Source organism: Hyperoodon ampullatus (assembly GCF_949752795.1).
Source record: "Hyperoodon ampullatus genome assembly, chromosome: 12".
In the NCBI taxonomy this organism is placed as follows: Eukaryota; Metazoa; Chordata; class Mammalia; order Artiodactyla; family Ziphiidae; genus Hyperoodon; species Hyperoodon ampullatus.
The window spans coordinates 53192496-53218869 of NC_136925.1; the positions used below are offsets into that span (position 1 = coordinate 53192496).

General features: G+C 42.7%; 1 protein-coding gene across 1 annotated transcript; it reads right to left on the reverse strand.

The window, feature by feature from the left end:
- Window positions 1–392: 392 nt before the first annotated feature.
- On the reverse strand, window positions 393–18480 carry HDDC2 (HD domain containing 2; the record flags this gene model as incomplete). Its single annotated transcript, XM_079716155.1, has 6 exons — window positions 393–741; window positions 4446–4584; window positions 8567–8635; window positions 15098–15200; window positions 17046–17167; window positions 18409–18480. The coding sequence occupies 6 exons, from the start codon at window positions 18478–18480 to the stop codon at window positions 644–646; spliced, it is 603 nt and encodes a 200-aa protein (XP_079572281.1). The 3' UTR covers window positions 393–643.
- Window positions 18481–26374: the final 7894 nt, after the last annotated feature.

Consider the following 26374-nt stretch of genomic DNA (forward strand, 5'->3'; position numbering starts at 1 on the left):
TGAAGAATATAAATCAACCAGGGAAAAACAGGAAGAGAAATGCCATTTGAGGCCGCATGCCCAGATTTATATCCCCAAATGACAGAAAGGATTGAGGGGGGTGGGGGAAGAACCAGTTACCGGGTTTACGAGTCTATGATCAGGGACCTAAAGCAGATCATAGTGAATTAAAAATCTGGCTGCAGAATCTGAATAAAGCAACCTTTCATCTGATGGGAGAATGCATTATGATACTTTTGTCTTTCCTCGATCCTTATCACTAAGCCAGCTGAAGAATCTTCTTAAAAGCAATCATAATTAAATTTTCTATTGTTCAACGAATCTGGCCTTCAGGGAGGTAGGTTATTAACTCAGAATAAGATGACTTAAAATCAGAAATAAATATTCCAAAGTTTAAGGCTTTAAAAATTTATTTATTCAGTTCATAAAAAGCCCCCCCACCCTCCAAGTCTTCATCCATGGCATTTTCAGGACCACACCCTGTTCTGTAGCTTCTTTTACTGTCCAAATTGTATCACGTTTCTTGCTGGAGTCCAGGCAATTGAAAATAAACAGACTCACATCTGGGGAATCAACAGACCAACAGTGGCAAAACACGATACCATGAAACAGAAGAATAAAATGCTTGTTACAGGAGTGCATCTCACGAGTGTGGCTCACTGGCGGCGGCAGCTATGTTAGCGTTTCTTTCTGCCTCAAGTTCAGAAACAAGCTGGGCTATCTCAGGGTGACTGAACTTTCCTGCAATGCAAGAAGATAGGGAAAAAGATAATGACAAGTGAATACATCAGTTTCTCCAGTTGGATCCTAGGGCTTGTCAGGAGCTCGATTTTGTGATCTGACCCATACTTCACTCCAACGCAGAGTAAGATTCCAGGTCCTGGAGAGAGGCCAGAGGCAACCACTCGGAGCTTACGCTACGTCACCCCAGATGCTATCAAGCATAAGGATGAGAATCAGGCAAAGAACTACAGCTCAGGCAGAGCCAGGGAAAACCTCACCAGGCAGCCTCCGAATACCCCTACCAGGAACTCCAGGGCAACTCAGGGAGGATGGCGTCCAGAGAACTGAGAACAATCGCTGTCCATTCTGAATCTGCACTTAGTTGTGGGGAACAATGCACCCGCATATAAAAAGCCTGATGGGAAGACCAGGGGGTCTGGGCTGTCCCAGGAGGCAAACAAGAGTGCAAACATCTACAATGAAACCAGCTAGTCTGTGCTGTCTTCCTGGCTCCTTGGCACCCTCTGGGCTTCTGCCCTGGGCAGCAACCACGCTCTGAGCTATCTTAGGTGGGTGGTGGCTAGCACGCGGTGGGGGTGGGGGTGGGGTGTTAAACCCACCGTCTCTTCTTCCCTGTCTTCTCTTGCCACTGCCTTTTGTTGCTTGCTCTTCATTCCACAGTTAACTCTAGTCCATTGATTCGCTATGCTCAATCTCTTCTCTGAATGTCCCCTTCACTTTCTTGCCCTGACACCTACTCGTCCTGAGGATACAGATTTCTCTGCAGCCCCTCCAGCCGTGGCTGTCTTCTGTCTCATGCAGCTCCTACCACCAGGCCAGGGCTTGTCCTCCACGCTTCTCGCTGCTTCCACGCCACCCTCTGCCCCACTGTGTAAAAGTCATGCTGTCAGACTTACCATCATTCCACCAAAGCTGCTTTTACCAAGGACACCGATCAGCTCCATGTTGCTAAATCTGACGGCTACTCCTGCCTCTTGAAACACTTTCTTCCCTTGGCTTCTGGGACCCCTGATTTTCTTCCTCCAAACCTATTCTTCCCCCATCTTTCCTGTCTAGTGGAAAGTCCAAAATCCTCAGACTCCTCTTATAAACACCCCATACACAAATCCTATCGGCTCTATACTCAATATATATCCAGAATCTGACTTCTTACTTTTTTCTACCATTACTACCCTGGTCCAAACCAGGGCAAGAAATGGTAAGAAATCATTTCTTACATCATTTACACTGTTTAAGTTTACTAATTTTTTTCCTAGAAATAGTGCACCAGAGTGCAAAGTGCAGTGAATCTTAATCTCAGCTCAGCTGTGGGCACATCACCCTCTTTCCAGGCTCAAGTTTCTTCCTCAATAAAACGTGGAGGGCTTCCCTGGTGGCGCAGTGGTTGAGAGTCCGCCTGCCGATGCAGGGGATACGGGTTCGTGCCCCGGTCTGGGAAGATCCCACATGCCGCGGAGCGGCTGGGCCCGTGAGCCATGGCCGCTGAGCCTGCGCGTCCGGAGCCTGTGCTCCGCAACGGGAGTGGCCACAACAGTGAGAGGCCCGCGTACCGCAAAAAAAAAAAATAAATAAATAAAATAAAATAAAACGTGGAGTTTAAACCAGATGACCTTCCAGCTCCCATAGTTTTTGATTGTACTAGTATTCTCATGTTTCATTTTCTATTTTTCATTGTGAATGTACCAAAATAGAATATAATAGTATTAAAATGCAAAGAACAACATAAACATGACATATTTTTATTACCTTATTGGGGAAATATGCTATCTAGTAACCCAATCATTGGTCAAACGTTTTTTGGCAAAGAGTCAGATAGTAAATATTTTAGGTTTTGTGAACTATTTGGTCTTTGCTGCCAACTACTCAGCTCTGCTGCTGTAGCATGAAAGCAGTATAGACAACAGAGAAAGAAAGAGCGTGGCTGTTTCAGTAAAGCTTTATTGATAGAAACAAGCAGCAGCCAGTTTGGCCCACGGGCTAGAGTTGGCTGACCCCTGGTTTACAACATTATTCCACTGAACCAAAGTCAAACATTTTGAGCATCACCTATATCAAGGACAGATAAGACAAAGCTGCTTGGTCTCAGCCCTCAAACGGCTTACGATAGGGTGGGGTGGGCAAGTGGGGTTTTGGAAAGAAACCCAACGAGGAACATCATTACGGAGAATGCAAGTCAGACTGTGACAATGCTAAGGCAAGCTGCAGACCAAGGGCAGATTGAGCAAAAAGAAGGGAACGCTCAGCTGTGACAGGGAAGATCAGGAGAGGAAACCAGACAGCTGAGTGGCCTTAGCCTGCAGAGCTGTTCAGACGACTTAAAAATTGTCAAGATTTTATTTTTAAGGAAGAGGAAAGCCACAAACGTTTAAAAAACAAAGAGGTGATGATACCTATATCTACAAAGGAGGAAAGCACTGAGACAGGCAGGATGAACTCGTGAGCCTAGCAGATTAAATTAGGTGGTTATAACAACAGTCCAATACAGAAATAATGAGGGCCTTGTCTAGGGCAGAGGTAGTGGGGCTGGGAAAGAGAGAAGGAAAATCAAATCAACTTCATTACAAAGCAAATCATATTTTGGAGCGTATTTTGGAGCTGGGACTTTCCTCTACTTGATGAGGTCACAAAAGGGTCCAGAGAGGTCCCCCCAAAATCATCGCTAACAGTATTCTCAGGGGAGATGGAGGCTGAGCTGAGCCTGAAGAACTCCCAGGGAAGAGATGGAGTTCTACTCCAGGGAGCAACATGAACACCAGCGGTCAGTGCACCTGGTGCCTCACTCTAGAAGCTGAATCAAAATGAAGCCAGCGGGCTTCCCTGGTGGCGCAGTGGTTGGGAGTCCGCCTGCCGATGCAGGAGACGCGGGTTTGTGCCCCGGTCTGGGAGGATCCCACATGCCGCGGAGCGGCTGGGCCCGTGAGCCATGGCTGCTGAGCCTGCGCGTCCGGAGCCTGTGCTCCGCAACGGGAGAGGCCACAACAGTGAGAGGCCTGCGTACCGCAAAAAAAAAAAACAAAAACAATGAAGATAGCTAAGGCTTATTGCCAGCCATTATTCTAAGCACTTCACATATATCCTCAAATAACCCTATAAAGTAGATTTTGTAATTATCCTCAAGTTAAAAATAAGGAAACGAAGGCCCAGAGCTAGGTTAAGTATTAATTTACTGGAAGTTACATAAATTGTATGTGGCAGAAGCAGGATTCAAACCCATGCAGTTTGACTTTAGGCCTGTGCTCTGAAGAGCTAAAATGACGACGGTGACTTCAGCTGTTTGGAGTTTTCTCTTTTTAAGTCTCTATTTCCACCTCCACCTTAACATGACCTGACATCTATAAAGCACTTACATATTATAATGCATTTGACATATATTATCTCTCTTGAATCTCAAAACCAGCCTATGTCTTAAGCAGGGTATTATGATTTCCATTTTTCAGAGAGGTCAGGAGACTGCCTGGAAGCACACAGCTAGTATGTGTGATGTGAACCTGGCGCTCAGCCTCCAGGGCGGCAATGCTCTTGTGCACTAGGTCACCTCATACCATAAATCCCACCATTTGCTTCTTAGATGCTCCATACGAAAGTGTCAGAGGAGGGTAACAACAGTGGATATATAATATAATGTTATGACTAACATTATATACACTAGGAGTAAATTAAGCCAAACTAAAGTGATGCTTATTGAAAACAGCATTGCGTACCTGCTGTGGAATCGTAGAAGTCCTGCAGTCTCCCAGGTTTGTTCTCAAGGTCTTCATATTCAGATGCCTGAAGAATCATTTCACATTGGTCCAGCTGCTTCACAAATTTAGCTTCTGCACTAGATTGGGTCTCATATTCCTAAGTAAAGGGACAATGAAAGCCACATGATTAGGGCTGCATGATAGGTTATTCCAGGAAAATTCTCATTCTGGTACCTGAAATCAGAGTCACAGCTAAAAGCACATTCTGCACTGGCCACATTTCTCCACTGCATACAAACCCATCACAGAGACTAGTCACCTGCAATTCCACAGCTTAACAGCGGCGCTGTATGTGGGAAGGCGGTGCTCACAGCTCCATCTATTCCACCCGATGCCTGAGAGGCCTCATGTGTTCACATGGACACTTCCAAGCATTTTCCTTCCTGTTTAGTAACTTATCTTCAAGATCATTATTCTTTAATCCACCTGAGTAGAGCAGGTCTTTTCAACTTCAAGCTAATATTTCATCTTATGCTTCTCAAATTATTTCCCTCTCCATTTCATGTCGCGTTTCCTTTTGAAGTGAATTTCTAGCTTTCTCATTTAATTTCGGTTACCACTCTACAATGGAAATCTCTGTCCTTGCTTTCCAAACAGGGAGGAGTTAATCAAGTCCCTATGGGTTATGACTCTTGAGGATACAGCCAGGGTCTGAGAACTCTTCATGCCATGGGTATGTGCATGTGTTGGTGGCAGGGAGGTGGTGAAGGTAGGGGACGGGGAGTGGCTTTTTTACCTTTCCTCTTCCCTTTGTTCCCTCCCTCCTCAGTGCAGACCAGAAATGAGAGGCAGTCTGCCTCTTAGTGCATAACACATGTCACAAAACCACCAGTCCCAGTTAATACTATATAGAACCATTCTTCTATTAAGACCAAAGTATTCCCAACTGATTTCCCTGCCAAGTTCTCATTTGTAATTCCACCCTGTGTTCAGATAATGAACCTGTCGTGCTTTCTCAGCAGGGTGATGTGATGTGAATCACTGAAGATTTCTTGGTTTTTATTAGATGCAGCTCTGATTGGGATTTTCAGAACAACAGAAGGATGAGGATTTCAAGCAGGAAAGAGGTACAAGTTCCAGGTTCTCAACATGGAGGACCGAAGGAAAGAGAAAGAGAGGAAAGGAGAGGAAGATCAATGGTTACCGCCCTCTCCCTTGGGGAAAGACTGGCCCTACATGAAGTACTGACATATATGAAGTTTGTTTTTTATGTGTTCCCCTTTCACACCTCCTAGTGACTCTCCCTCTGGGACCCAGGACCCTCATGTTGCTGTATATGAAACTACCCACCAAAATACTGCACTTGTACTTCAAAGGATAGAACAGAGAGAGGCTTTTTTAAGGGGTACTTGTTAACCCAACAGTATCTTCAGCTGTATGTTGGGAAACAATCCAAGGGCAGGTGAGTGTGCCAGGCATTCAGCATATGGCAGGGAGCACCTCTTGCTTTGCCTTGGGATTCAAAGGGTTATTGCTTTAAAGCAAAATGCAGGTGGTAGGGCGGATATCTTTCTGTGATACTTCGAGGAAAAAAATGAAAATGTTTTCTCCCTTGACTTACTAAAATTTGACTTCACACTTCTATGGTAAAAGATAAATTATAATCAAGGATATTTAATTGCTTTAACTAGATGTGACCCTCTGGGCTGATAGCTATTTACAGTTGTGAATAGCAGTGATTAACATTTCAGAAATCAATCAACTGCCATTTTCTATGTAACCAGTACTAAGTTCCCTGGGTACAGAATGACCCTATTTTCTTAAATCAAAATCAGAACATATGGACTGGAGACAGAAAAATAGAGTGTACTGTGTGTCAGGCAATGTTCTAACTGCTTTACATATATTCATTTGATTGCCATGCAACCCTATAAAACAGGTATACTACTATTAGTACCATTTTATAGATGAGGAAATTGAGACACAGAGGGGTTCAGTAAGTTGCCCAAGATCACACAGCTAGTACACAGAGGAGCCAGTAATTTGAACCTTGGAAATCTGGTATTGAAGCCAATATACATGAATCTAAAACATGCGTAAGTTAATATGAGAGTCTGTTCTCTGTTGAATAGTGTTCCCACAAAATCATGTCTACCTGTAACGTACGAATGTAACCTTATTTGGAAATAGGGTCTTTGCAGATGTAATCAAATTAAGATAAAGTCATAATGGATGAGGATGGACGTTAATCCAATGACCGACATCCTTACGAGAGGGAAATCTGGGCACAGATACAGACACAGGAAGAACATCACTTGACTAAGGAGGCAGGGACTCGAACAACGTATTCAGAAGGCAAGGATGTCAAAGCCGGAAGATGCATTCAGCAGAAGCTAGGGAGAGGCAAGGAAGGATCTTCCTCCAGAGCCTTCAGGGAGCATGGCCCTGCCAACACCTTGATTTGGACTTCTGGCCTCCGAAACTTTGAGACAATACATTGTTGTTTTAAGCCATCGGAGTTCGTGGTAATTTGTTACAGCAGCCCCTGGAAACCAAGGGTCTCTTACAATTAACAGTAAGTAACTGACACAGTATCATGAATACAAAAGAACTATAAATGCTTGTTCAATTAATTAACATACAGCATAATGACATAAAGAAAATGCTGAGTTAGGAGGCAGGCTTGTGGCCTTGCTTTGTCACCAGCTAGCTAAGAGACCTTGGGCAAGGCAAAGCTTTAGTCTCCAGTCTTCTTATCCATAAGATAAGGGAGTTGGAAACAGGCTTTCTTTCAGCTTATAACCGTACAAAACTCTAACAGATACAGTAAAGAGCCAAAGAGAGAGAATATAGAGATAATTTAAAAAATAATGAAGAATATAATAAAGTAGCCACTGCACAGTATCAGGGAAAGAGGAAGAAAGAGAGAGAGAATTAGTTTTCTAAGGCTGCTGTAAAAAGTACCACAAACCGGGTGGCTTAAGCAACAGAAATTTATTATCTCCCAGTTCTGGAGGCTGGGAATTGGAAATCAAGGTATTTGCAGGGTTGGTTCCTTCTGAGGGCTGTGACGGAAGGAACTGCTTCAGGCCTCTGTCCTTGGCTTACAGATGGCCTTCGTCATGCTCACATGGTATTCTTCCAATATGTGTGTCTCTACATCCAGACTCCCCTTTTTATAAGGACACCAGTCATATTGGAAAAGCGCCCCACCCAAATGACCTCACTTTAACTTGATTACCTCTGTAAGAATCCTAGTTCTAAATAAGGTCTTATTTGGAGGTACATATGAGTTTTAGGGGGTGAAAGAAAAGGTGGAAGGTCAGGTTCAGAAGACAGGAGGAGGGAGCAGGGCTTTGAAGGAAATGTGAAAAGTGAGAGTGAGAGGCGGGGCTACCCAAGCGTAAGGGGTGGGGCTAGAGGCTCAAGCAAGGGAGGGTCAGTGGGGCTGGAGGGAAGTGAGAAACTGCAGTAGGCAGGGGTCTGTTTGTCGTTTTCCCTTCACAGCTGGAAAACAGCACCGGGTGGGGGGGGAGCAGTGGCAGCACTAGAGTCTGCCGGGCTCTTTCCGCCCCCTCCCTCCGGCCCACCCGCCTTGGCAGTCCTCGCTCTCCGCAGCACCAGGGAGGGGCTGAGCACCCACAGAGCCCACGTTCTGCGCTGGGCTCCATGGCAGCCCCTGGCCTTGACCTCACTCAGCCCTAACACCCCTTAATGGTTTCAGAGATGGGCCACTGACTCAGGGAGGGGAAGGAGCCCAAGGTCACTGAGCCAGGAAGTGGTGAGTGAGGTGGGAACCCAGTTCTGAACTACCCCAAAGCCTACATTCCTTTCAAGGACCAGAGACGGGGGTTGGGGAGGGGGTGAGGTTGACAGGGTGGAGGATGAGAGCCATGCATCAGGAAATCCAGGGGCTGTGAGTCAGTATCCGCACCAGGCTTTACGGTGACAAGGGAAATTGGAAGAAAAATTACTATTAGTTCTGAGAAGTTCCTGCAGCAGCTAGGAGGTGAGAAACTGACACGACTGAAAAAGCAACAAGTTGGAGACAGCTTATTGAGACAGTCTAAGTCAAATAAAACACTGATGAGCCACATAAATTCAGTTACAATAAAAAGCGACCCATCAGATATACTTACTTCCCAAAGTTCATAGAGCTCTTTTCTGAGATCCTCTGGGAGGAGCTGGGTTAGCTGCTTCATAGCTTCCTGAAATATCAAAAAGTTACTTTAATCACATTCACATTTATTTAACAACTCATCTACAAATGCCAAATAATGGACTCAAACTCTTACAAATAATTCCCAAAGGGGCAGCAGAATATTGGACAATATTTAGGCTTACAAGGAGGGCAGTTGTGTACATTAAATAAATGTATTTGTTCATATGTATTTATTCACGAGCACTTATTTTGTGGCCTACAGCACACCAGACACAAATAAGGACAATGAGGAGGGTGTGAAATGATTACAGAAATATCAGAAGCGAGACCAAGGAGTTTACATCTTTTTTTTTTTTAACACCTTTATTGGAGTACAATTGCTTTACAATGTTGTATTAGTTTCTGCTGTATAACAAAGTGAATCAGCTATACATATACATATATCCCCATATCCCCTCCCTCTTGCATCTCCCTCCCACCCTCCCTATCCCACCCCTCTAGGTAGTCACAAAGCACCGAGATGATCTCCCTGTGCTATGCGGCTGCTTCCCACTAGCTATCTATTTTACATTTGCTAGTGTATATATGTCCATGCCACTCTCTCATTTGTCCCAGCTTACCCTTCCCCCTCCCCGTGTCCTCAAGTCCATTTTCTACACCTGCATCTTTATTCCTGTCCTGCTCCTAAGTTCGTCAGAACCATTTTTTGTTTTTTAGATTCCATGTCTATGTGTTAGTATATGGTATTTGTTTTTCTCTTTCTGACTTACTTTACTCTGTATAACAGACTCTAGGTCCATCCACCTCACTACAAATAACTCAAATTCATTTCGTTTTATGGCTGAGTAATATTCCATTGTATATATGCGCCACATAGTCCTTAACCATTCATCTGTCGATGGACACTTAGGTTGCTTCCATATCCTGGCTATTGTAAATAGAGCTGCAATGAACACTGTGGTACATGACTCTTTTTGAATTATGGTTTTCTTAGGATATATGCCCAGTAGTGGGATTGCTAGGTCATATGGTAGTTCTATCTTTAGTTTTTTAAGGAACCTTCATACTGTTCTCCATAGTGGCTGTATCAATTTACATTCCCACCAACAGTACAGGAGGGTTCCCTTTTCTCCACACCCTCTCCAGCATTTATTGTTTCTAGATTTTTTGATGATGGCCATTCTGACTGGTGTGAGATGATATCTCATTGTAGTTTTGATTTGCATTTCTCTAATGATTAGTGATGTTGAGCATCCTTTCATGTGTTTGTTGGCAATCTGTATATCTTCTTTGGAGAAATGTCTATTTAGGTCTTCTGCCCATTTTTGGATTGGGTTGTTTGTTTTTTATGATATTGAGCTGCTTGCATATTTTGGAGATTAATCCTTTGTCAGCTGCTTCATTTGCAAACATTTTTTCCCATTCTGAGGGCTGTCTTTTTGTCTTGTTTATGGTTTCCTTTGCTGTGCAAAAGCTTTTAAGTTTCATTAGGTCCCATTTGCTTATTTTTGTTTTTATTTCCATTACTCTAGGAGGTGGGTCAAAAAGGATCTTGCTGTGATTTATTTCATAGAGTGTTCTGCCTATGTTTTCCTCTAAGAGTTTTATGGATTTTACATCTTGTGGATGAATCACAAGATGCCCACATGAATTTCAACCATAAGTATACTAGAGTTCAAAACAAACCTGAGTGTGGGGAGAATAGGAAAGTATCAGTGAATTACAAATCTCAATTTTTTGTATACCATTATGTTCATTTTTTATTGTTAAAATGTTTTTATTGCAGAATGTAAAGCACTACACAATTGGGCAGATATTGTTATTAACATAAAGGAAATTACAAGCAGCATTTCGTAGGCTCACAGACTCACAGACTGAAAAGAGACGTTAAAGGGTAATGAGCCAAACCATCCAGCAGTATCACTGGCCACTTCTTATCCTCCCTCCACAAACATGTCCAGTGGTGGGAACCTAGCACCTCAAGAGGTTACCCAAATGGGCTTTAGGCAGCATTGGTAGAAAGTACTTTCTTACATCAAGCTGAAAATTGTCCCTGTAGTCCTTCCACTATGCCTAGCCCCAGCTCTTCTGCCTTCCTCCCTCAAAAAAACTCAATGCCAAACAGGTGGGCAGTGGCCCAGCTGGGCCAGAATCTCTGCGACCAGTGATTGGTCCAAGGGATGGCCATGTAACTCAAACCAGCCACTCAGGGACCATCTGCATGAGATGTCCAGCAGAGGCTGGGAGACAGAAGCCCCGAGTAGAGCCTGGAGGGCCAAAACCCACAGAAAAGCAGAGATGAGAGAGTGAGAGCATGGAGGGTGTGTTCAGTATGTATTTCTAGTCTCCAAGTCCCAGGAGCCCCTCTCGTTCCCATCTCTTGCTTCATTTCTATGTTGCTCCAAAATTCTAAAATATCACATTTTGGGGGCATGAGGTCTGCAATCTACTCTCAAATGACTTCCAATTCCTTCACTATCCTCATCCTATGCCTCTTAATCTGGTCCAGTTCTTCTAACTAGAGCTTAGGCTCTTTGAAAAGAATATGGTTGTAAGAACCACTTTTGGCAAAGTGGGTATATAAAAGTGGCATAGGTCTCACATAAAATCAAATGGTGAGATGGGAAAAAGCAATAAAAATAAAAATTAAAAAAATATGAATATCTGTATATATAATTATTTATTACCGGGAGAAAAAAATGTTATAGAATACAACCACTTCCAGAGCAAACCATATTGGCCAGTGTCAACGGTCTGCTCTTGTAACTAACATCACCATCTTGAATCGTTTGTACCATTACAGCAGCCTTAGTGGTATGAAATTTAGGGTATTTTGCACCTGCATTCTCCCTTGTTTCTTTTTCATAAATCTCAGCAAAATACTTGAGAAAATACTTTGCACTTTCAAAAATTAATAGTGTCTTCATAAATAGATCGCTTTTCTCTACACCATTCTAGAAACATAAGTTTGCCCATTGCTTTTGTTTGAAAAGAATGAACTGAATAACATATAGGTACAGAGACATATCAAAATCTAAACTTTTAGAATATAAACGTAAAAGTCCTGCTGTGACAAGGGATTACTTTATTTCCTTCAGAGCGATGCACCCAGCACTGAATACAGTGATTGATATGTGGTCTGACCTCGAAACACAATGGAACCAAAGCTTCCATCATGCCAAATGCTCTATTTCTGTAAATGCAGCCCAAGGCTGAGTTGGCTTTATGGAAGTCACATATGATTACTGACTTATTAATAAGCTTCCTGGTGACTAAAATCACCATGTCTTTAAAAAACTAAACATAGCAAACAAATATGTTTTTGCTCTCTTCCTGAAATTAAGCAATGATTTTCTGGACCTAAACTCATTGATATCATTTGTTATTATACAATCAGAATTGCATTTTGAGACCTCTTAGTTGTTATTCCTTGTTTGGCCTCATATGCCACAGAATCATGCCTACCTTGTCAAATGAGCCACTGAAATCGACTTCATTAAAGTCCAAGACAAATGGCTGAAGATGTCAGACTTTCCCTGCCTGATGGTGAGCCCTGCCACTCCCACTTCTAAACTGAGTTTTGTCTTGTTCACACAGATTTAGAGTGATAATTTCCCTAGCTTCTTCCTGTTAGCAAAGCATGTCAAGAATCTGCCTACAGTTCTGAGCTGAGTGAAGCTTTCAGCAAATGTCTGTCAGTTCTGTGACAAGCACCCAGAAAGCAGTATTCATCACTCACACATCACTGGTGAGGCTGAAGAGTGCAACAGTTAATGACAAACTGTAGATTCAGATGGGGTTTGAAACCCTGCTTGCCATTTACTAGCTGTGGAACCCTGTGCAAGTTACTTCTTTGTCCTTCAGGTTTCTCATCTGTAAAATGGGGTTAATAGTGATACCTACCTGAAAGGATTGCTGTGAGGATTAAATAGTTAATATATATATATAAAGTGCTCATTATCTGGCACAGGAAAAGCACTCGGTAAAATGTTCACTGTAGTTTTCACTTTCTCCATCTTGCCATGTTTACTCCCATGATAAAGTTTGGTTCTTCCCCTTTTAACCTCTAGTTCTTCAGAAACTTTAACTCTCAGGTACATATATATCATAACTCTGCCTTCTGTTTTAATAAGTTTTCCCTTTGCAAAGGAATATAACCTGCTCTTGCTATATTCCAGAGTCAAGCTTCAGCCCACTACTTCTTAATGATCCCTACCAGGCATCAGTTACCAGCTAGGGTTATAATATAAAGTTTATTTTATCCTGCTTAGGAGGAGAGTCAGACTACAAGTATTACTTTTGGCCCCCCTGAATTTTCTCTTCTACACCTCATTCTCCCTTTCATCTTAATACCTACTCTCCTCCAAGACAATCAGCCTTCCAATTTTATCAAGTATTTTCCCTCCCATTCCTACTTTGGTTTAAAGCCTTTCTGATGCCGTTGGCTAGCCTCTGGGCAAGTGATACTTCCTGGTTTTCAGTATGTGCATTCCACCTCAAGGAGCCAAGAAACCCTCATTTAATTATCTTCAGTTATGGCTCAGACATCCAAATCTTATTCATAAACACCATCTGCATAAAGAACTGTTCACCTCCCAGATCTTTTTCTCTGTCTCAAATCCTAACTAGCAGAGGAAGAGGCAATGCAGTATGAGCACTCCCCAAGCCTTTGGTTTCCTGTCCAAGAACTTGGGGTTCTTTAAGATGTTTCCCCTGTCCCTTCTGATGATGATATTTATTCTCCTGTAAATCAGATGGAGTGAGCAGCAGCCAGGAGGTTTAATGAGGCTGGGCAGGGTTTTCATCATTGCCTGCGTACGGCGTCCAGGAAGCAGCAGCACTCTGAGTGTCAGGTCCCCTCTATGCCCCACTCCGGGGGGGTGTCACTAGCCAGGACTCAGCTTCTGTCAGGACAGAGGTAGGTTTTCTCTGTCTCCAGTGGGTGGAGATCCTTCCTACTGAATGTTTTTTCTTCAGAAGGTTCTGACTCGCTGCTCTGTGGAGTGAACCTTACATTCCTTGTGTGCCTTACGGGAACACTCTCTTCTTCCTTTGCGTCACTTTAAGGTGTCTGATCACCCTCTGGTACTTCAGTATGTGATTTCTCCTCCACAAGGTATACATTGACCCTTGAATAAAACTATCGTACATCCTGAAACGTGCTATATAACTGAGGAGTCTTTTCCTCCTCCTTTTTCTTTATGTCATATGTCAATACCCAACATCCTCTGGTTTAGGGCTAACTCCTCTCCGCAACTCAGTATCTTGAGCTAATTGGTTTCTTTTTGTGTTAATCCTGCCAATCAACCTAGGAATTCTTTATTCAGGACAGTCTAGACTCCAACAGAGAAACATTTCCTTAGCTCCTCCCTTTTTACACTGTCATGATGCTTATGTGTTCTGGACCTGTATTTACACTAAGAACACATTCCTTACACTATTCCCCTTACTACCATAATTTAGGGTGTGTTGGAACTCCTAAACTGAGATTCCTTGTAGATCTTCTTGCCTCTAGAGGGGCAAAAATGCTGTTGGCTACTGAGCTCTAGCCTCCGCCAGCTCCGAGAACAGCTATTTAAGCCCACCTTCCCTGTTAAACCACCTTGATGAAGGATCTGTTGACTTAGACATTTAGGATCAATCTCTCTGGCCTACAATAAAAGCAGCTTGCAATAATCCCTGAATTGGGAACCAGCCATTCAGCATTTAAAAAAAAAAACCTTCCTGGATTTTCCAGTCTCAGTTTCAAATATGTCTTCCTCTTTGTGCCTGGACTCTGGTTTAGAGTCCAAATCAGCAGACAATGTTTTATTGATGTTATTCATTTTTTACTAATACAAAATCTTTTTCTTTACTTTTAACCACTAAATCAAAGGACTAATTTAAAATTTACTAAATACTAATTATAATAATGATTATTCTTGGGCTTTATAGAACTTCTCTCCAAAGAGCTTAAACTAGCATGGAGAATTCCTTCAAGTTCCAGCTATTTCCATTGTTCTAATGAAAGATGTACTATCTGTACTCTGTGTTCAGGTCCCCTCTATGCCCCTCCATGAGAACTGAAACCAACAAAATGTCCTGTCTCTGTGTTAAACAAGGCTTAGAATAAGCAAAACCAATTCACTGCTTATTCCAAGGAATCCTTACTTCTGGAATGTAAGATTGTAAACCACCCAAAATAGAGTAAGCACTAACAGCTTGCCCTTCAAGACGCTTGTTAAGATCTTGGCTCACCAGCCCTACCACCCCAAAGTTATTATGTCCTAAACTCTATGCAATCCCATCTTGTAAGATAGTAGCTCCTCTTGTAAGATTCATCCAAACATCCTCCAGCCCAGGCCCTAAAACTCTATAAATACCCTCCCTTGACCCTCCTTTCTGAGACACTACTAAAACTCTGTCAAGGAGGTACTCTCCCTTACTGCAATAGGTCTAATAAACTTAGCTTTGTTTCCACAGTGGGTTTTTCTGGTGGTCTTTTGTGGAGTCAACAGTCAACACTGACCTCTTCTCGCCTATGTTTTTCTTCTTTGGGGATGTTATCTGCTGGTGCTATGTCCCCAACGATGCATTCTGCCATATCATGAACCAGGGCTAGGCGTATACATCTGACCAGGCAAGAAATGGTGAATAGTTACACAGAATTATATTCACTACAGATTCCTTCTCTATACTACTTTGAAGTTACATAATATAGTTTTCTTTCTCCAGCCTCACAGAATATTTTATTTTAATGCAGTATTTTCTAAAGTAATTATATTCTGCCAGGCTGCAACAGTTCTGAATCAAAACTGCTAGTTAATATTCAGCACAATACATGAGAATACAGGGAAATTGTCAGCATGAATTAAAAAAAAAATAGCTGGTTTCTTAAATGTCACTTTAAAAGGTTGATAACTTTAGATTAAAAAACCAGGAGGTGATCTAGTTAGAGCATTTACTTACTGATACAAAATTCAAAAACTATCATTTCCCCAATGTACTAGTCAGATGTCAAAATGAGGCCCTTTCTAGAGAAATGGGTAGAGTTGGACAGATCTGAGTTTGCATCCAGCAATCAACATCTATTAGCTGTGTGACCTTTGCCAAGTTACTTAATTTCTTTAAATGCTGAGTTTTGCAGCCTTCATTTTTATCATCCGTAAAAAGGGGTAATAATACTTCATAACTTTGGTATGAAAATTAAATTTGATCATTTATGTTTCTGAAACATGTTGATTATTCAACAAATGATTATAATTATTAGTGATAGTGATTAGGATAACCATCATCAAAATAATAAAGGCAGCTCATGAGATAAATGCCCCAGAGGGCCATTCTGTTTTATGTTCCCACCATCACCAAGGCAGAAGGCCACACAGCCTCCTCACAGGTGCCCCTGCCTGCAGTTGCTCTCTCATCTAGTTCAAATCTCAGACTGTTCTTACGTGCCTCTCCATTTGACACCGTGCTCATCTTGTACTATCTGCCAAAAATCTCCTAAATTCTACACCATCTACAGAGTAACAGGGCTCCTGAGACTCCCTAATGGACCTTTGTTTCAATCAATTTGATTTACTTCTCAATTCCAAAATATACCTTTACTTTCCTACCATGAGAGATTTGGTTTCTCTGCCCTTCTCTTTATGTGCTGTCTTCTACTTCTCCACCTAATCAACACCTTAGAGGTCAACTCCGATTCTGCTTCCTCCATTAAGACCGCCCAAGAACAGGTGATCTCTCTGGTTAAATTTTCTAACTTAATTTATTTTGTGCTCTGTATGGAAGCCACTCTGGGCCTGTGTAATTCATCTGGGTTTTATTTACTATCTTATACTGTATTGCTAGGAAAGTTTGTCCTGTGCTCAAAAAGCATTTTATTTTTTATTTTATTTATTTATTTTGGCTGAGCCAGGTCTTAGTTGCGGCATTCATGACGGATCTAGTTCCCCACCCAGGGATCAAACTCAGGGCCCTTGCATTGGGCGTGGAGTCTTACCCACTGGACCACCAGGGAAGTCCCTCAAAAAAGCATTTTAAACACTTGTTGGTTGACTGAAGGGAGAGAGGATATCTTTCTCAGCTCTTTCCTGCACATACAATTTCAAAAAGTCACTTCACAAATACGTGCTACTATTCAGAAAAGGGGTGAAATAAAGGTACACAGTGTATGGATACAATTTTAGACAAAAGACACTTTACCTTCAAGGCCCTGGAAATCCTCACATCACACTTAAGTTTCCTTGAGACCAAGGCAGGCTCTTTCACTTGCCAGGAGAAAACCCAGAGTACAGTTTACAACAACCGAAGCAATCAGCATATAGTGCCCCTTCCCACATCCTGAATCTGTATGGTTTGCCTCAAGTAATTTTTATTGACATATACACAAAGCTACAAGAATTTGACACAGGCCTCAGTCATGAAGAGTCATGCATACCCACAGACCCTAACCGGCACCAAAGTTCACAGCTTACCGGTCTTTGTTAAGATGTTCATCTTTGGTCACCAGAGCCATAATTGCCATCCTATACATGTGATCTGATACGCTCTCTGGCTTCTGGACATTTCTGTATACCCAGCCAGTACGTGGGACTCTCTGATAAAAATGAACAGAAAACAACTGATAAAAATAAGTCTTTTAACTATCTACGGTGCTATTCAAGAGAAGTCCAGGGAATAGGGCACAGAAGCTGGGTCATGGTTTCAGTACATATTAAAAAACGCTTAACTAACCTAAATGATCAACTTCTGGAATCAAATAAACCAGTGAGGGCAGAGAATGAGAAAGAGAGAGGGAGGGAGGAATAATTCACAAGTATACAATACGTAAGTCCAAAAGTCAAGTTACTCCGTGTTACCGATGTACTGATGTACAGATCATATACAAGTCCTTAAAACATAACAACAAAACTGTAAAGTATCTTATCTTTCCTAACTATAAAAGTTGGTAAGTTTTACTTCAAACAACTCATTAGACACAAGTAGAAAACACTGTGGTGAAAGCGTCGTGAACAAGCGACAGACTTCCAAATTCTGAAGCAGAAAGGATAAGGCATCTCTAACTAATTCATGCTACCCACCAGTCATGACTCTTCCTTTTACTCATATCATGATGTGATCCTGTGAGACTCGGGAGTTTACATTTCTAAAGAATTTTATGAACTGTAGAAACAATGGCATGAAACAGATAATCTGCTTTGAACTTGGAGAAATTCTGCAAAATCATTAACTGGGTGTGGCCAGGGGTGGACCGGCAGGAGGAGGACCCCTGGGATGTAACTCCAGTGTGTGCTACATAAAATCCTCCGTTAAAAAAAGAAAGAAAAAGTCTTGTTATTTCTATAACTAATTGTGAGACAGATTTTAAGCACTCCACTTAAACCCTGCAGGACCAATGGGCTCTGATCTGCCCACTTGGCCGGTTGTGGGGTCGTGAACCCCAAAAGTACTCGGGGCAGACGCGGGCAGAGGGACTAGCACATCACTGCGCCGGATCCCCTCCAGAAACCTCTCGAAAGGCCGCCTGGGCCGGCCCCATCGGAGCGCCAGGCCGACAAGAGAACAGCGCGGCTCGGACTCCTCCCGGCCTGGGGTCAGCTCTAGCAACCCGGCCACACAGTCTCCGCCACTTGCTTCCTCCGCCCACGGTCCGGACGCACGACCGCATCCATCCGGAGGGGTTTCCTCTGTCGACCCCACGAGGCCGGGAGAACGGAGCAAGGGGGCTGGCCTCGGGCCAGGTTGGGGGCAGGAGCCTCGTCGCCCCGCGGCCAGCCCCGGCCTCTCTCCGCGCAGCCGCGACCCGGGTCCCAGGCGGCCCTCCCAGCGCCCGCTCACCTTGAGCTGCCCCACCAGCCGCAGGAACTGCATCAGGTCCCGGGCCCCGCGGCCCGAGATGGGCGCAGCCATGCGGCCACCGATCCCGACAGGTCTGAGCCAGCAGCGCGTCCGCCGCTCGAAGCTCCTCCCCCCGAAGCCCCTCCCACTGGAGCTCCTCCCATTCTTCCTCCCTACCCCTCCTTCCCTCTCCTCCTCTCCTTCCTCCTTCTCCGTTTCCTCACCCTGGTTTTCTCCGACCGTTCTGTCCAGTCTTCCACCTTCCTGGCCGTAGTGGCTGCCGTTGGGCATTGCACCATCCAAGGCAGCGGCACTGTACTTGGAGCATCTAGGTATGCATTACTTGCTTGCTAAACTCCACTCAACTGAACTCCATCAAACTTTTAAAGGGATTGCAGTTCCTTGGGGAGGGGCAGAGGGGTTGGGGTGCCGAGGAGGTGGAGGGAGGTTATGCCATAATGCACCAAAACCTTGCCTTTTAGCAATTCAACCTCTGACTAGAGGGAGAGATAAGGAGCTCTACTTCAAGGCGAGCAATCTATAAACATTTTAACAGAGGCACAAGGAAGATGCTTTGGAAGGGAGACATTAGTTAGGAGTGACGAAAGTACTGGAAGGATTGGAGGCTAACCATAGCTAGAGGACTTTAGAGGTTAGTATAAATGGCTAGGGAGTGAATACAATTCCATGTTGAAATCACAACCCCCTGACACCTCAAGTGCTGAAGAATCCCCAAAAGTTGGTCAGGGCCTGTCTCAACTGTCTGTCCTAATTCTATCAAAAACCGATGGTACCAGTTTTTAAAGGCACTTAGTGACATGCATACTGAAGGACTCAGTGAGAGACGGTAACATGGAAAATAGACTGTATACGGAGGAAGGAAGTTGGGAGACCAGTTAGGAGTCTATTGAAGTAATTCTCTGGGGAGATGATTTTGGTTTAATCCAGGATTCTAGTAGTGGAGGTGGTGAGATGTTAAATTTGGGGTACAATTTAAAGGTAGGACTAACAGGATTTGTGACAGATTGGACATGGGGCACGAGAGAAAGAGAGGAGTCAAGGATGACTCCACGAATTTTGGCCTGACCAGCTGAAAGAATGGAGCTGCTATGTATTGAGCCAGAGAAAACTGCAAGAAGAGTAGGTTGTGGGGAAGGGTAGGAATCCGAAGTTTAGTTTAGGACATGTTGAGATACCTATTCGAGATCCTAGTAGAGAGATAAATCGGGAGGTCAGGGGAAAGGTGACAACTTTGTGTCATCAGCACATAAGATGGTTTGTAAAACCAAGCAACGGGATGAGACCACCTGGTGGAAAAGTGTGGATGAAGAAGATAAGATGTCTGAAGCCTCAGCTCTCAGGCAAACCAACGTTTAGAGTTTGGGAGACCAGAAAGGAGTGGCCAGTGAAGTACGTAGAGCATTAAGAGGTGGTTGTGTCCTGGAGGCCAAATGAAGAAAATACTTCTAGAAGGAAGGAAAGTGATCAATTAAGTCAACATTATATCAGATAAAGACAGATTTGACTACTGGATTTAGCAAATTCATTGTCTCTACTGACCTTGACAAGAGCAGCTTTGGTCTGCTGGGGCAAGCAGAACCCTACCTGGAGATGGTTCCAGAGAGAACAGGAGTGAGAAATGCAACTCATTTAAAATGAGTGGGGCTGCTGGAGGAAAGATTTCTTTTTAAGACAGGAGATGTTACAGTATTTTTGTTTACTGATGGAAGTGATCTAGTAGAGAGAGAAAATTAATGATGTATTGTAGGAGACAAAGGAGAGAAATACTGGAATGATGGCCTTGAGTAGATAGAAGAGGATACAGTCTAGGGTACAAGATGAAAGATTGGTCTTAGGAATATGGAACATTCATCCATAAAACATGAGGAAGGGAGAATATATGGTGACAAATTAATGGCAGTTGTGGTCGTGGGAGATTGTGGAGCTCTCTTCTGATTGCCTCTATTTTCTCACTGAAATAGAAAGTGAAGTCTAGACTGGGTTAAGTTGTAGTAATATGCATCCTCTGTATCTGAGGGGTTTAACACGTCAAAGGTTTACTTCTCTCTGATGCTAAATGTCTGTTGCTGGGAAATTGGCAAGCCTGTTTGCACTCTACCAGACCAATGGCTTATTTCAAAGCCTTGTTGGCCAACCACTAACATCAGGGGACTTGGAACCCATTTGTTTCCCTAGAAGGGGGTGCCAGTTTAAAGCAATGGGCAAGGAAAACAATTTGTATCACTTACTGAGTCAACTAGAAGAAAAGGTGAAATCAGAAGGCTCTCATTAGAGGCATTCATCCCTTGGGTTTAATATACACTTCTGGGGAATATGGAAATCTCCTGAAATTGTGTTGCATTTGAGGGCTTTTCTATTTATCAGATCCCTAAATAGGTCTGTGACCAGAATGGAGGCAAAATCTGCTGCTGTTGAGAAAGATGCTTCAATATGCAGCTGTGGGGTAGTCCACAAAGCTCTGGTCTTGGTGTCCTAATAAAAAAAGCTATCACTGCTTAAGCCTCCACTAAGTGAGATATACTGTCACACATCTCTCCTCATTTTAATTCACCCAACATTTCTCCAAGATAATAATCGCACATTTCCAAGAGAAAACTGAGTGGCACAGAAGCTGAAGAATTGGCTGACTTTTCTTTCTTTTTTTTTTTAACTTTTAATTTTATATTGGAGTATAGTTGATTAACAATGTTGTGATAGTTTCAGGTGTACAGCAAAGTGATTCAGTTACACATATTCATGTATCTATTCTAAGTTTTCATAGCCAGTGAACAGGGCTGCCAGAAGGGAAGCTCTGGCCTGTCTTCCCAAATCTTCCTTTCCATGACACCCTGCTGCTTCCCAGCTAACTGGCTGTGAATACCACATCTTATCACTGTGGAAATTAAATGAGATCCTGTGTATAAAATAGATTTCATATACTGTCATTTAGGTAAAGCACTGGGCAAGAGAACAGATAGCAATGAATTGATCTGAGAAAATTTGCCCAGAAAACATTTATAAAAATGCTTTTAGGAACTGAGGAAAGAACAGAGACCATGTCTGACCAAAACCTACTTTCTAATCTTTTTTTCCTTTAGACACCCAAGGAAGAAATGATGCTTCGGCCTGCTATATCTTCATTGATAAAAAGGTTAACAGTTGGTTTATATCAGTGACTCTCAATCTCGGGGTGACTTTGCCCCAAAGGAACATGTGGCAATGTTTGGAGACATGTCTGGTTGTCACAAAGCAAGGGAATGTGCATCTAAAAGGCAGATGTCAGGGCTGCTAATAAAATTCCCACAAAGCACACGACAACCTGCCACAACAAAGAATTATCCGGCAGAAATGTCACTAATGTTGCAGTTAAGAAACTGTAGTCTATAGGTCCAAAATGAAAATGCTTAAAATTAAACTCCTCATATTGTTGATGAATTATAATTGGTGAAAATGGATGTTACATTTATATTAAAATGAGTGAGGAAGTAAACACACAATTTTCACATGTAACCCCTTTTTAAAGTAGTGTAGAAAGGCTCTGGAGGTTGGCCACAGAGACTCTGGAAAGATGAGGGGAATTCGAGGAAGGCTTTGATCAGTTATGTTACTACGTTAAGCAGAGCAATTCAGCTCCCCGAAGAAAAATGTAGGATAGTAAGTCTAGGAGTGGGGGAATATTACAAAAGGAATATTTGCTCAAGGGAAAGAGATTGGGCTTTGTTCTCTTTTGCCACTTTTCTTGCCGGTGGTGCAGTATTGCAGTGCAGCAAAAAAGTCAGAGTGGGCACCAGCCCCCATAAAACCAGCCATTAACGACAGAGGTAAGGGAGGGCTTTCTGCTCAAATGAGCAGCTGTAGAGTGCACCCTGTCTGTGGTGGCTGAGGGTGGTGGCAGAGACATTGCCAAGAAGGATGTGCCTTCTTAACAGTTAACCTTAAGCTGAGCAAGAACAGTTTGGCTTCAAGCTAATTGCCATTAATGGGTGTGTTAGAGTCACCCCTGGACACATCTAGATTACAGAGTGGAGGGGTTCTGCATGTATAAAGACAACATTACTGTTTTGTTTTGTTTCTTGTTTTAAATTATTATCTGAGTTAATAATCCCTTACACCAGTTTTCTGGCAAGCCCCCAAATCTTCTCCACTGATGCCCACCTTCAGTGACTAAAGTGTTTCATAATTGTACAAGAATCTTCAGCTGCTCTATCACTCCATCCTTATCAGATGGAACAGACTGGAATTGTTATCCCCCTAGAGTGACTGAAGTTACAGTTTGCCCCTGTCCATCAGCATGCGTCATCAGGAATAGGGCAGGCTTCCAGGTGAATTTCACAGAGGTCCTTGATGCCAGCCACTGTTTTGGGAGCTGTTACACGGTGACCTATCAGGTGTCTTAGACCAGGTAGCAGAATCCTTCTCCGCACACAGAAAAAGAAATGATACTATCGTACGTACTCAGCAGTAGCATTTTCCTGTTAAATAAAGAAAAATAGTTACTCCTATAAAACAGCAGCCAAGTTAAGTAATATATAGAATAAGTTATATTAAAAGAAAGCCAGAAAAACAATTCTGATAATATGCAGCTTTCAACAATTTGGAATTTTTTTTTAAACTTCTAACTAAAAGAAATGCTATTGTTCTAGCACATTCCTAACTGTTAAAGAGTAAACCTATATGTTTTGTAGCAACACCTCAGTTATCCCAGAGGCCAAAATTCTAGTAATCTTATACATCTGGGGTGGCATGGAACCCAGAGGATTAAAGGGGTGGGGGTGGGGGGCCGCAGGGAATTTTTAAAGTGTGTCTAACAGGAAAAAGAAGAAAAACAACCAGAGCATCCAGCTTTAAGCCATTGAACCAAAACCTGATTGGATTGGGTCCAAGATGGCACTTAATGGTCTCTTGGTTTAATCTTCAGAAAGAATAGAGATACTTCAGTGCCTTTTAAGAGTCATAAAAGGCAAACCACAGCATCATTCAGGCCAGGAAGTATAGAGGAAGTTTGATGGAAGAGGGAAGAAAACAAGCGAGGGAACAGCACACAACAAAGGCAGCAAGTGATGAATATTACAAGTGGTGGCAACGAACATTGACTCTAGGAAAACAATTAGATACAAGAACAGATACTAAAACTGAAGGGTTTGGCCTCACTAAAAGCACAGGACAGTCAGGTGGTCTTGCATGGCGTTGTGAGAGGGTATCAGGAAGTGAGTACAAGGAGTATTTAGATGGCAGTGGTAATACCTTTCTTTAAAGAACACCTCATTTGTGCCAGACACTTCACTAGGAGTTCTGCCATATTATTCAAATTTGTACCATCCTTCAGAGTATCGTTACCTGCTTTCTGCAGGTGAGGAAACAGGCTCAGAAAAGTTAAATAATTTGCCCAAGATTGTACACCTATTAAGTTGCTGTGTCAGGACTGAAACTTTATAGCACCACGGCTCATGTATTTTCTAGTATCCATACCGCCTCCTAGGACTTTCTAGAATGGCAGTGTGGGAATCCTGGCAGTCATCAAGTTCTCCTTTGTGGGGAGATCATTTCACACACAGAGAGAGAGGCTGTGTCAGAATATGCCATCATTATGTAAATACGGAAGTGGCTATATTGCCAAGGAATCATATTTCAGAGCTTGGAAGGGGATATGGAACAGAAAGGTTCTTCTAGGTAAAGTGCATCTCAAGCTTTCTCTAGGGACAAATCAGGTTCTGCATGTGTCTTTGGTTCAACTTAATTAAATGGTAATTTTTGAGCTTACAGATTAGGTCAAGTTTCTTTTCTGGTGGTTGCCCCTGTCATTTCAGAGTGGGACTTGACCTCAGAAGGTGCGAAAATCAAATGGCAAACCATGAAGCCACAGAAGAATTCTTTAACTTTTTGGAAGTACATTTCTGAGCTCAGGGAATATTTCTCAGGCAGTTTTGTCATGATGGTGATACTAGACAGAAAGGTTCCTGAGGGTAGACACTCTGTCTGATCCATCTTTTATCCTTGGAGCCTAGAACCTAGCATGACATTCCCCTAGATGTGGTGACAAGAAGATGGTGATGGTGGTGGTGGAGGTGTAAAAAGGAGATGCCCTTCAGGGATGGAATCACCTTGCCCGAAGGCCTGAAAATCGTTGTGAGATTTGTAGAATAGCCCAAGTCAGGAGCTCAAAAATGTTAATTTAATGAACAAAATCAGTCTATCTGGGAGATGTCTTCCAACTTCTACCAGAAGAGATGCCATTGGTCCAAAAGTCATGGCATTTCTATAAAGCGAGGGCATTCAGGATTGGGACACATGTGTTCCCCTCTTCTTCCATGCCCACGTGAGCCTGGGTGGCAGGGCGTTGGGGGAGGAGGCATCTCAAACTGCCGGGATGGTCCTTCCTGTCTCTGAGGCCAGGGCCCGTCTAGGGCCAGAGAGACAGCAGCCGCAACATCTGTCCTGCTCTAACTTTCTGTTTCTGCCTGTTCTCTCTTCATCTGAGCTTTTAAACTGCCTTTAAAACCGGAGCAGCAATGGGCTTGTATATGCCTTCAGCTGTTTCTAATTCTCTCTCAGGCCCCCTCTCTCCAAATAAATGACACATTGTAGAAGGTGTTTTACAGCCTGACTTGTTAATAGAACCAGACTGCTCTGTAACAAATCCTAACACAGCAGTCAAGGGTAAAAGACAAAATCACAGAATATGTGAGTTAGATAAACAGAGTCATCTGTAAAAGAAGGAGCTGAACCTTCTAATTTTTAAAGTGCCTTCTAATTCTAAAATTCTAAACTTTAAAAAAAGAGTTCCTTACAGTTGAAGGGTATGCTGCTTTATACTTGGGCTATTGGATTTTTCTTTTATTGGTGGAGTTAGTTTGTCTTCATAGATCCTACTATGAACAAGTGAATAAATAATATAAAGTTAATCGAATCTGCTTGTTTTCTCTTTCCCAGGGACTTGGGACTGGATGTCTGTGGAGCACTGTAAAACTCCTCACTTACCATCATTGTGTTGAAAAGATTATAATTTTGTGTAAGTAACTGCAGGATGCACTATCATGATAGATAAAACATTCTTCCTTAAACGTTCATAATTTTATGAACTTAATTTTGATAAACATAAAAAAAATAAGTATTTTCTTCCTCCTTTGCAGATGGGGAAATGGTGATCAAGGCCACAGCTTAACTTGCAAATGTCAAGAATCTCATCATCCTTTGTTACTTTGTGATTGGTTAATATGTTGGATTGCTGACTTGTTGCTAATGAGCTAATTTATAAGCCCAGAGAGGCTCTAACTATTAATGTAGAAGTAACAAGCAAACAAAAAAGTGCTGCTGAGCAGGTCTGTGAGCACAGCGCTGTGCACAGCCCCACTCAGGATGGTCCCCACCTTCTCAAACGAGACAAGAGGAATAAACTGGAGGTTCCTTTGGCAATTATTAATATTTCCCCACTGCTTACGAAGTCGTTGCATGTAATATTAAGAGACCACCACTAAGTGGCACTATCTCACCAGTGTTCTCTTTTATCAGCATGATGAAGCCACTGTCACCTTTGGATGGTGGAATACATTTATTGTCCTGTGTTTGCTGATTTGGTTTTAGCAAAATCTTTCTGCTCTCATCATGCTTCTCTGGCTTTTTCTGTATCCTTTCTTCTGTTTTCCTTTAGTTCTTGGGAATCTGGGCCAATGATAGGCATAGAAATGGTGGCCACCATGGTGATAATAATCATATTAGACAACTTAAAGGAGAGAAACACTGATTGTGACCTTTTATTGAAGTCTTATTATATGTTAAGGGCTTTCCAGGTATTACTACCAAGATTCATGAGGACTCTGCAAGGTTGCCTTCATTTTATCAGCAAAGAAGCCAAGGTTCGGAGAATTGAAGCAACTTTCCCAAGGATACCCAACAAGTAGGTGATAAAAGCACATGAGTCCAAGTGCATGTAATGTTAAGGCATTAATGATCTTTGGATCATTCATGG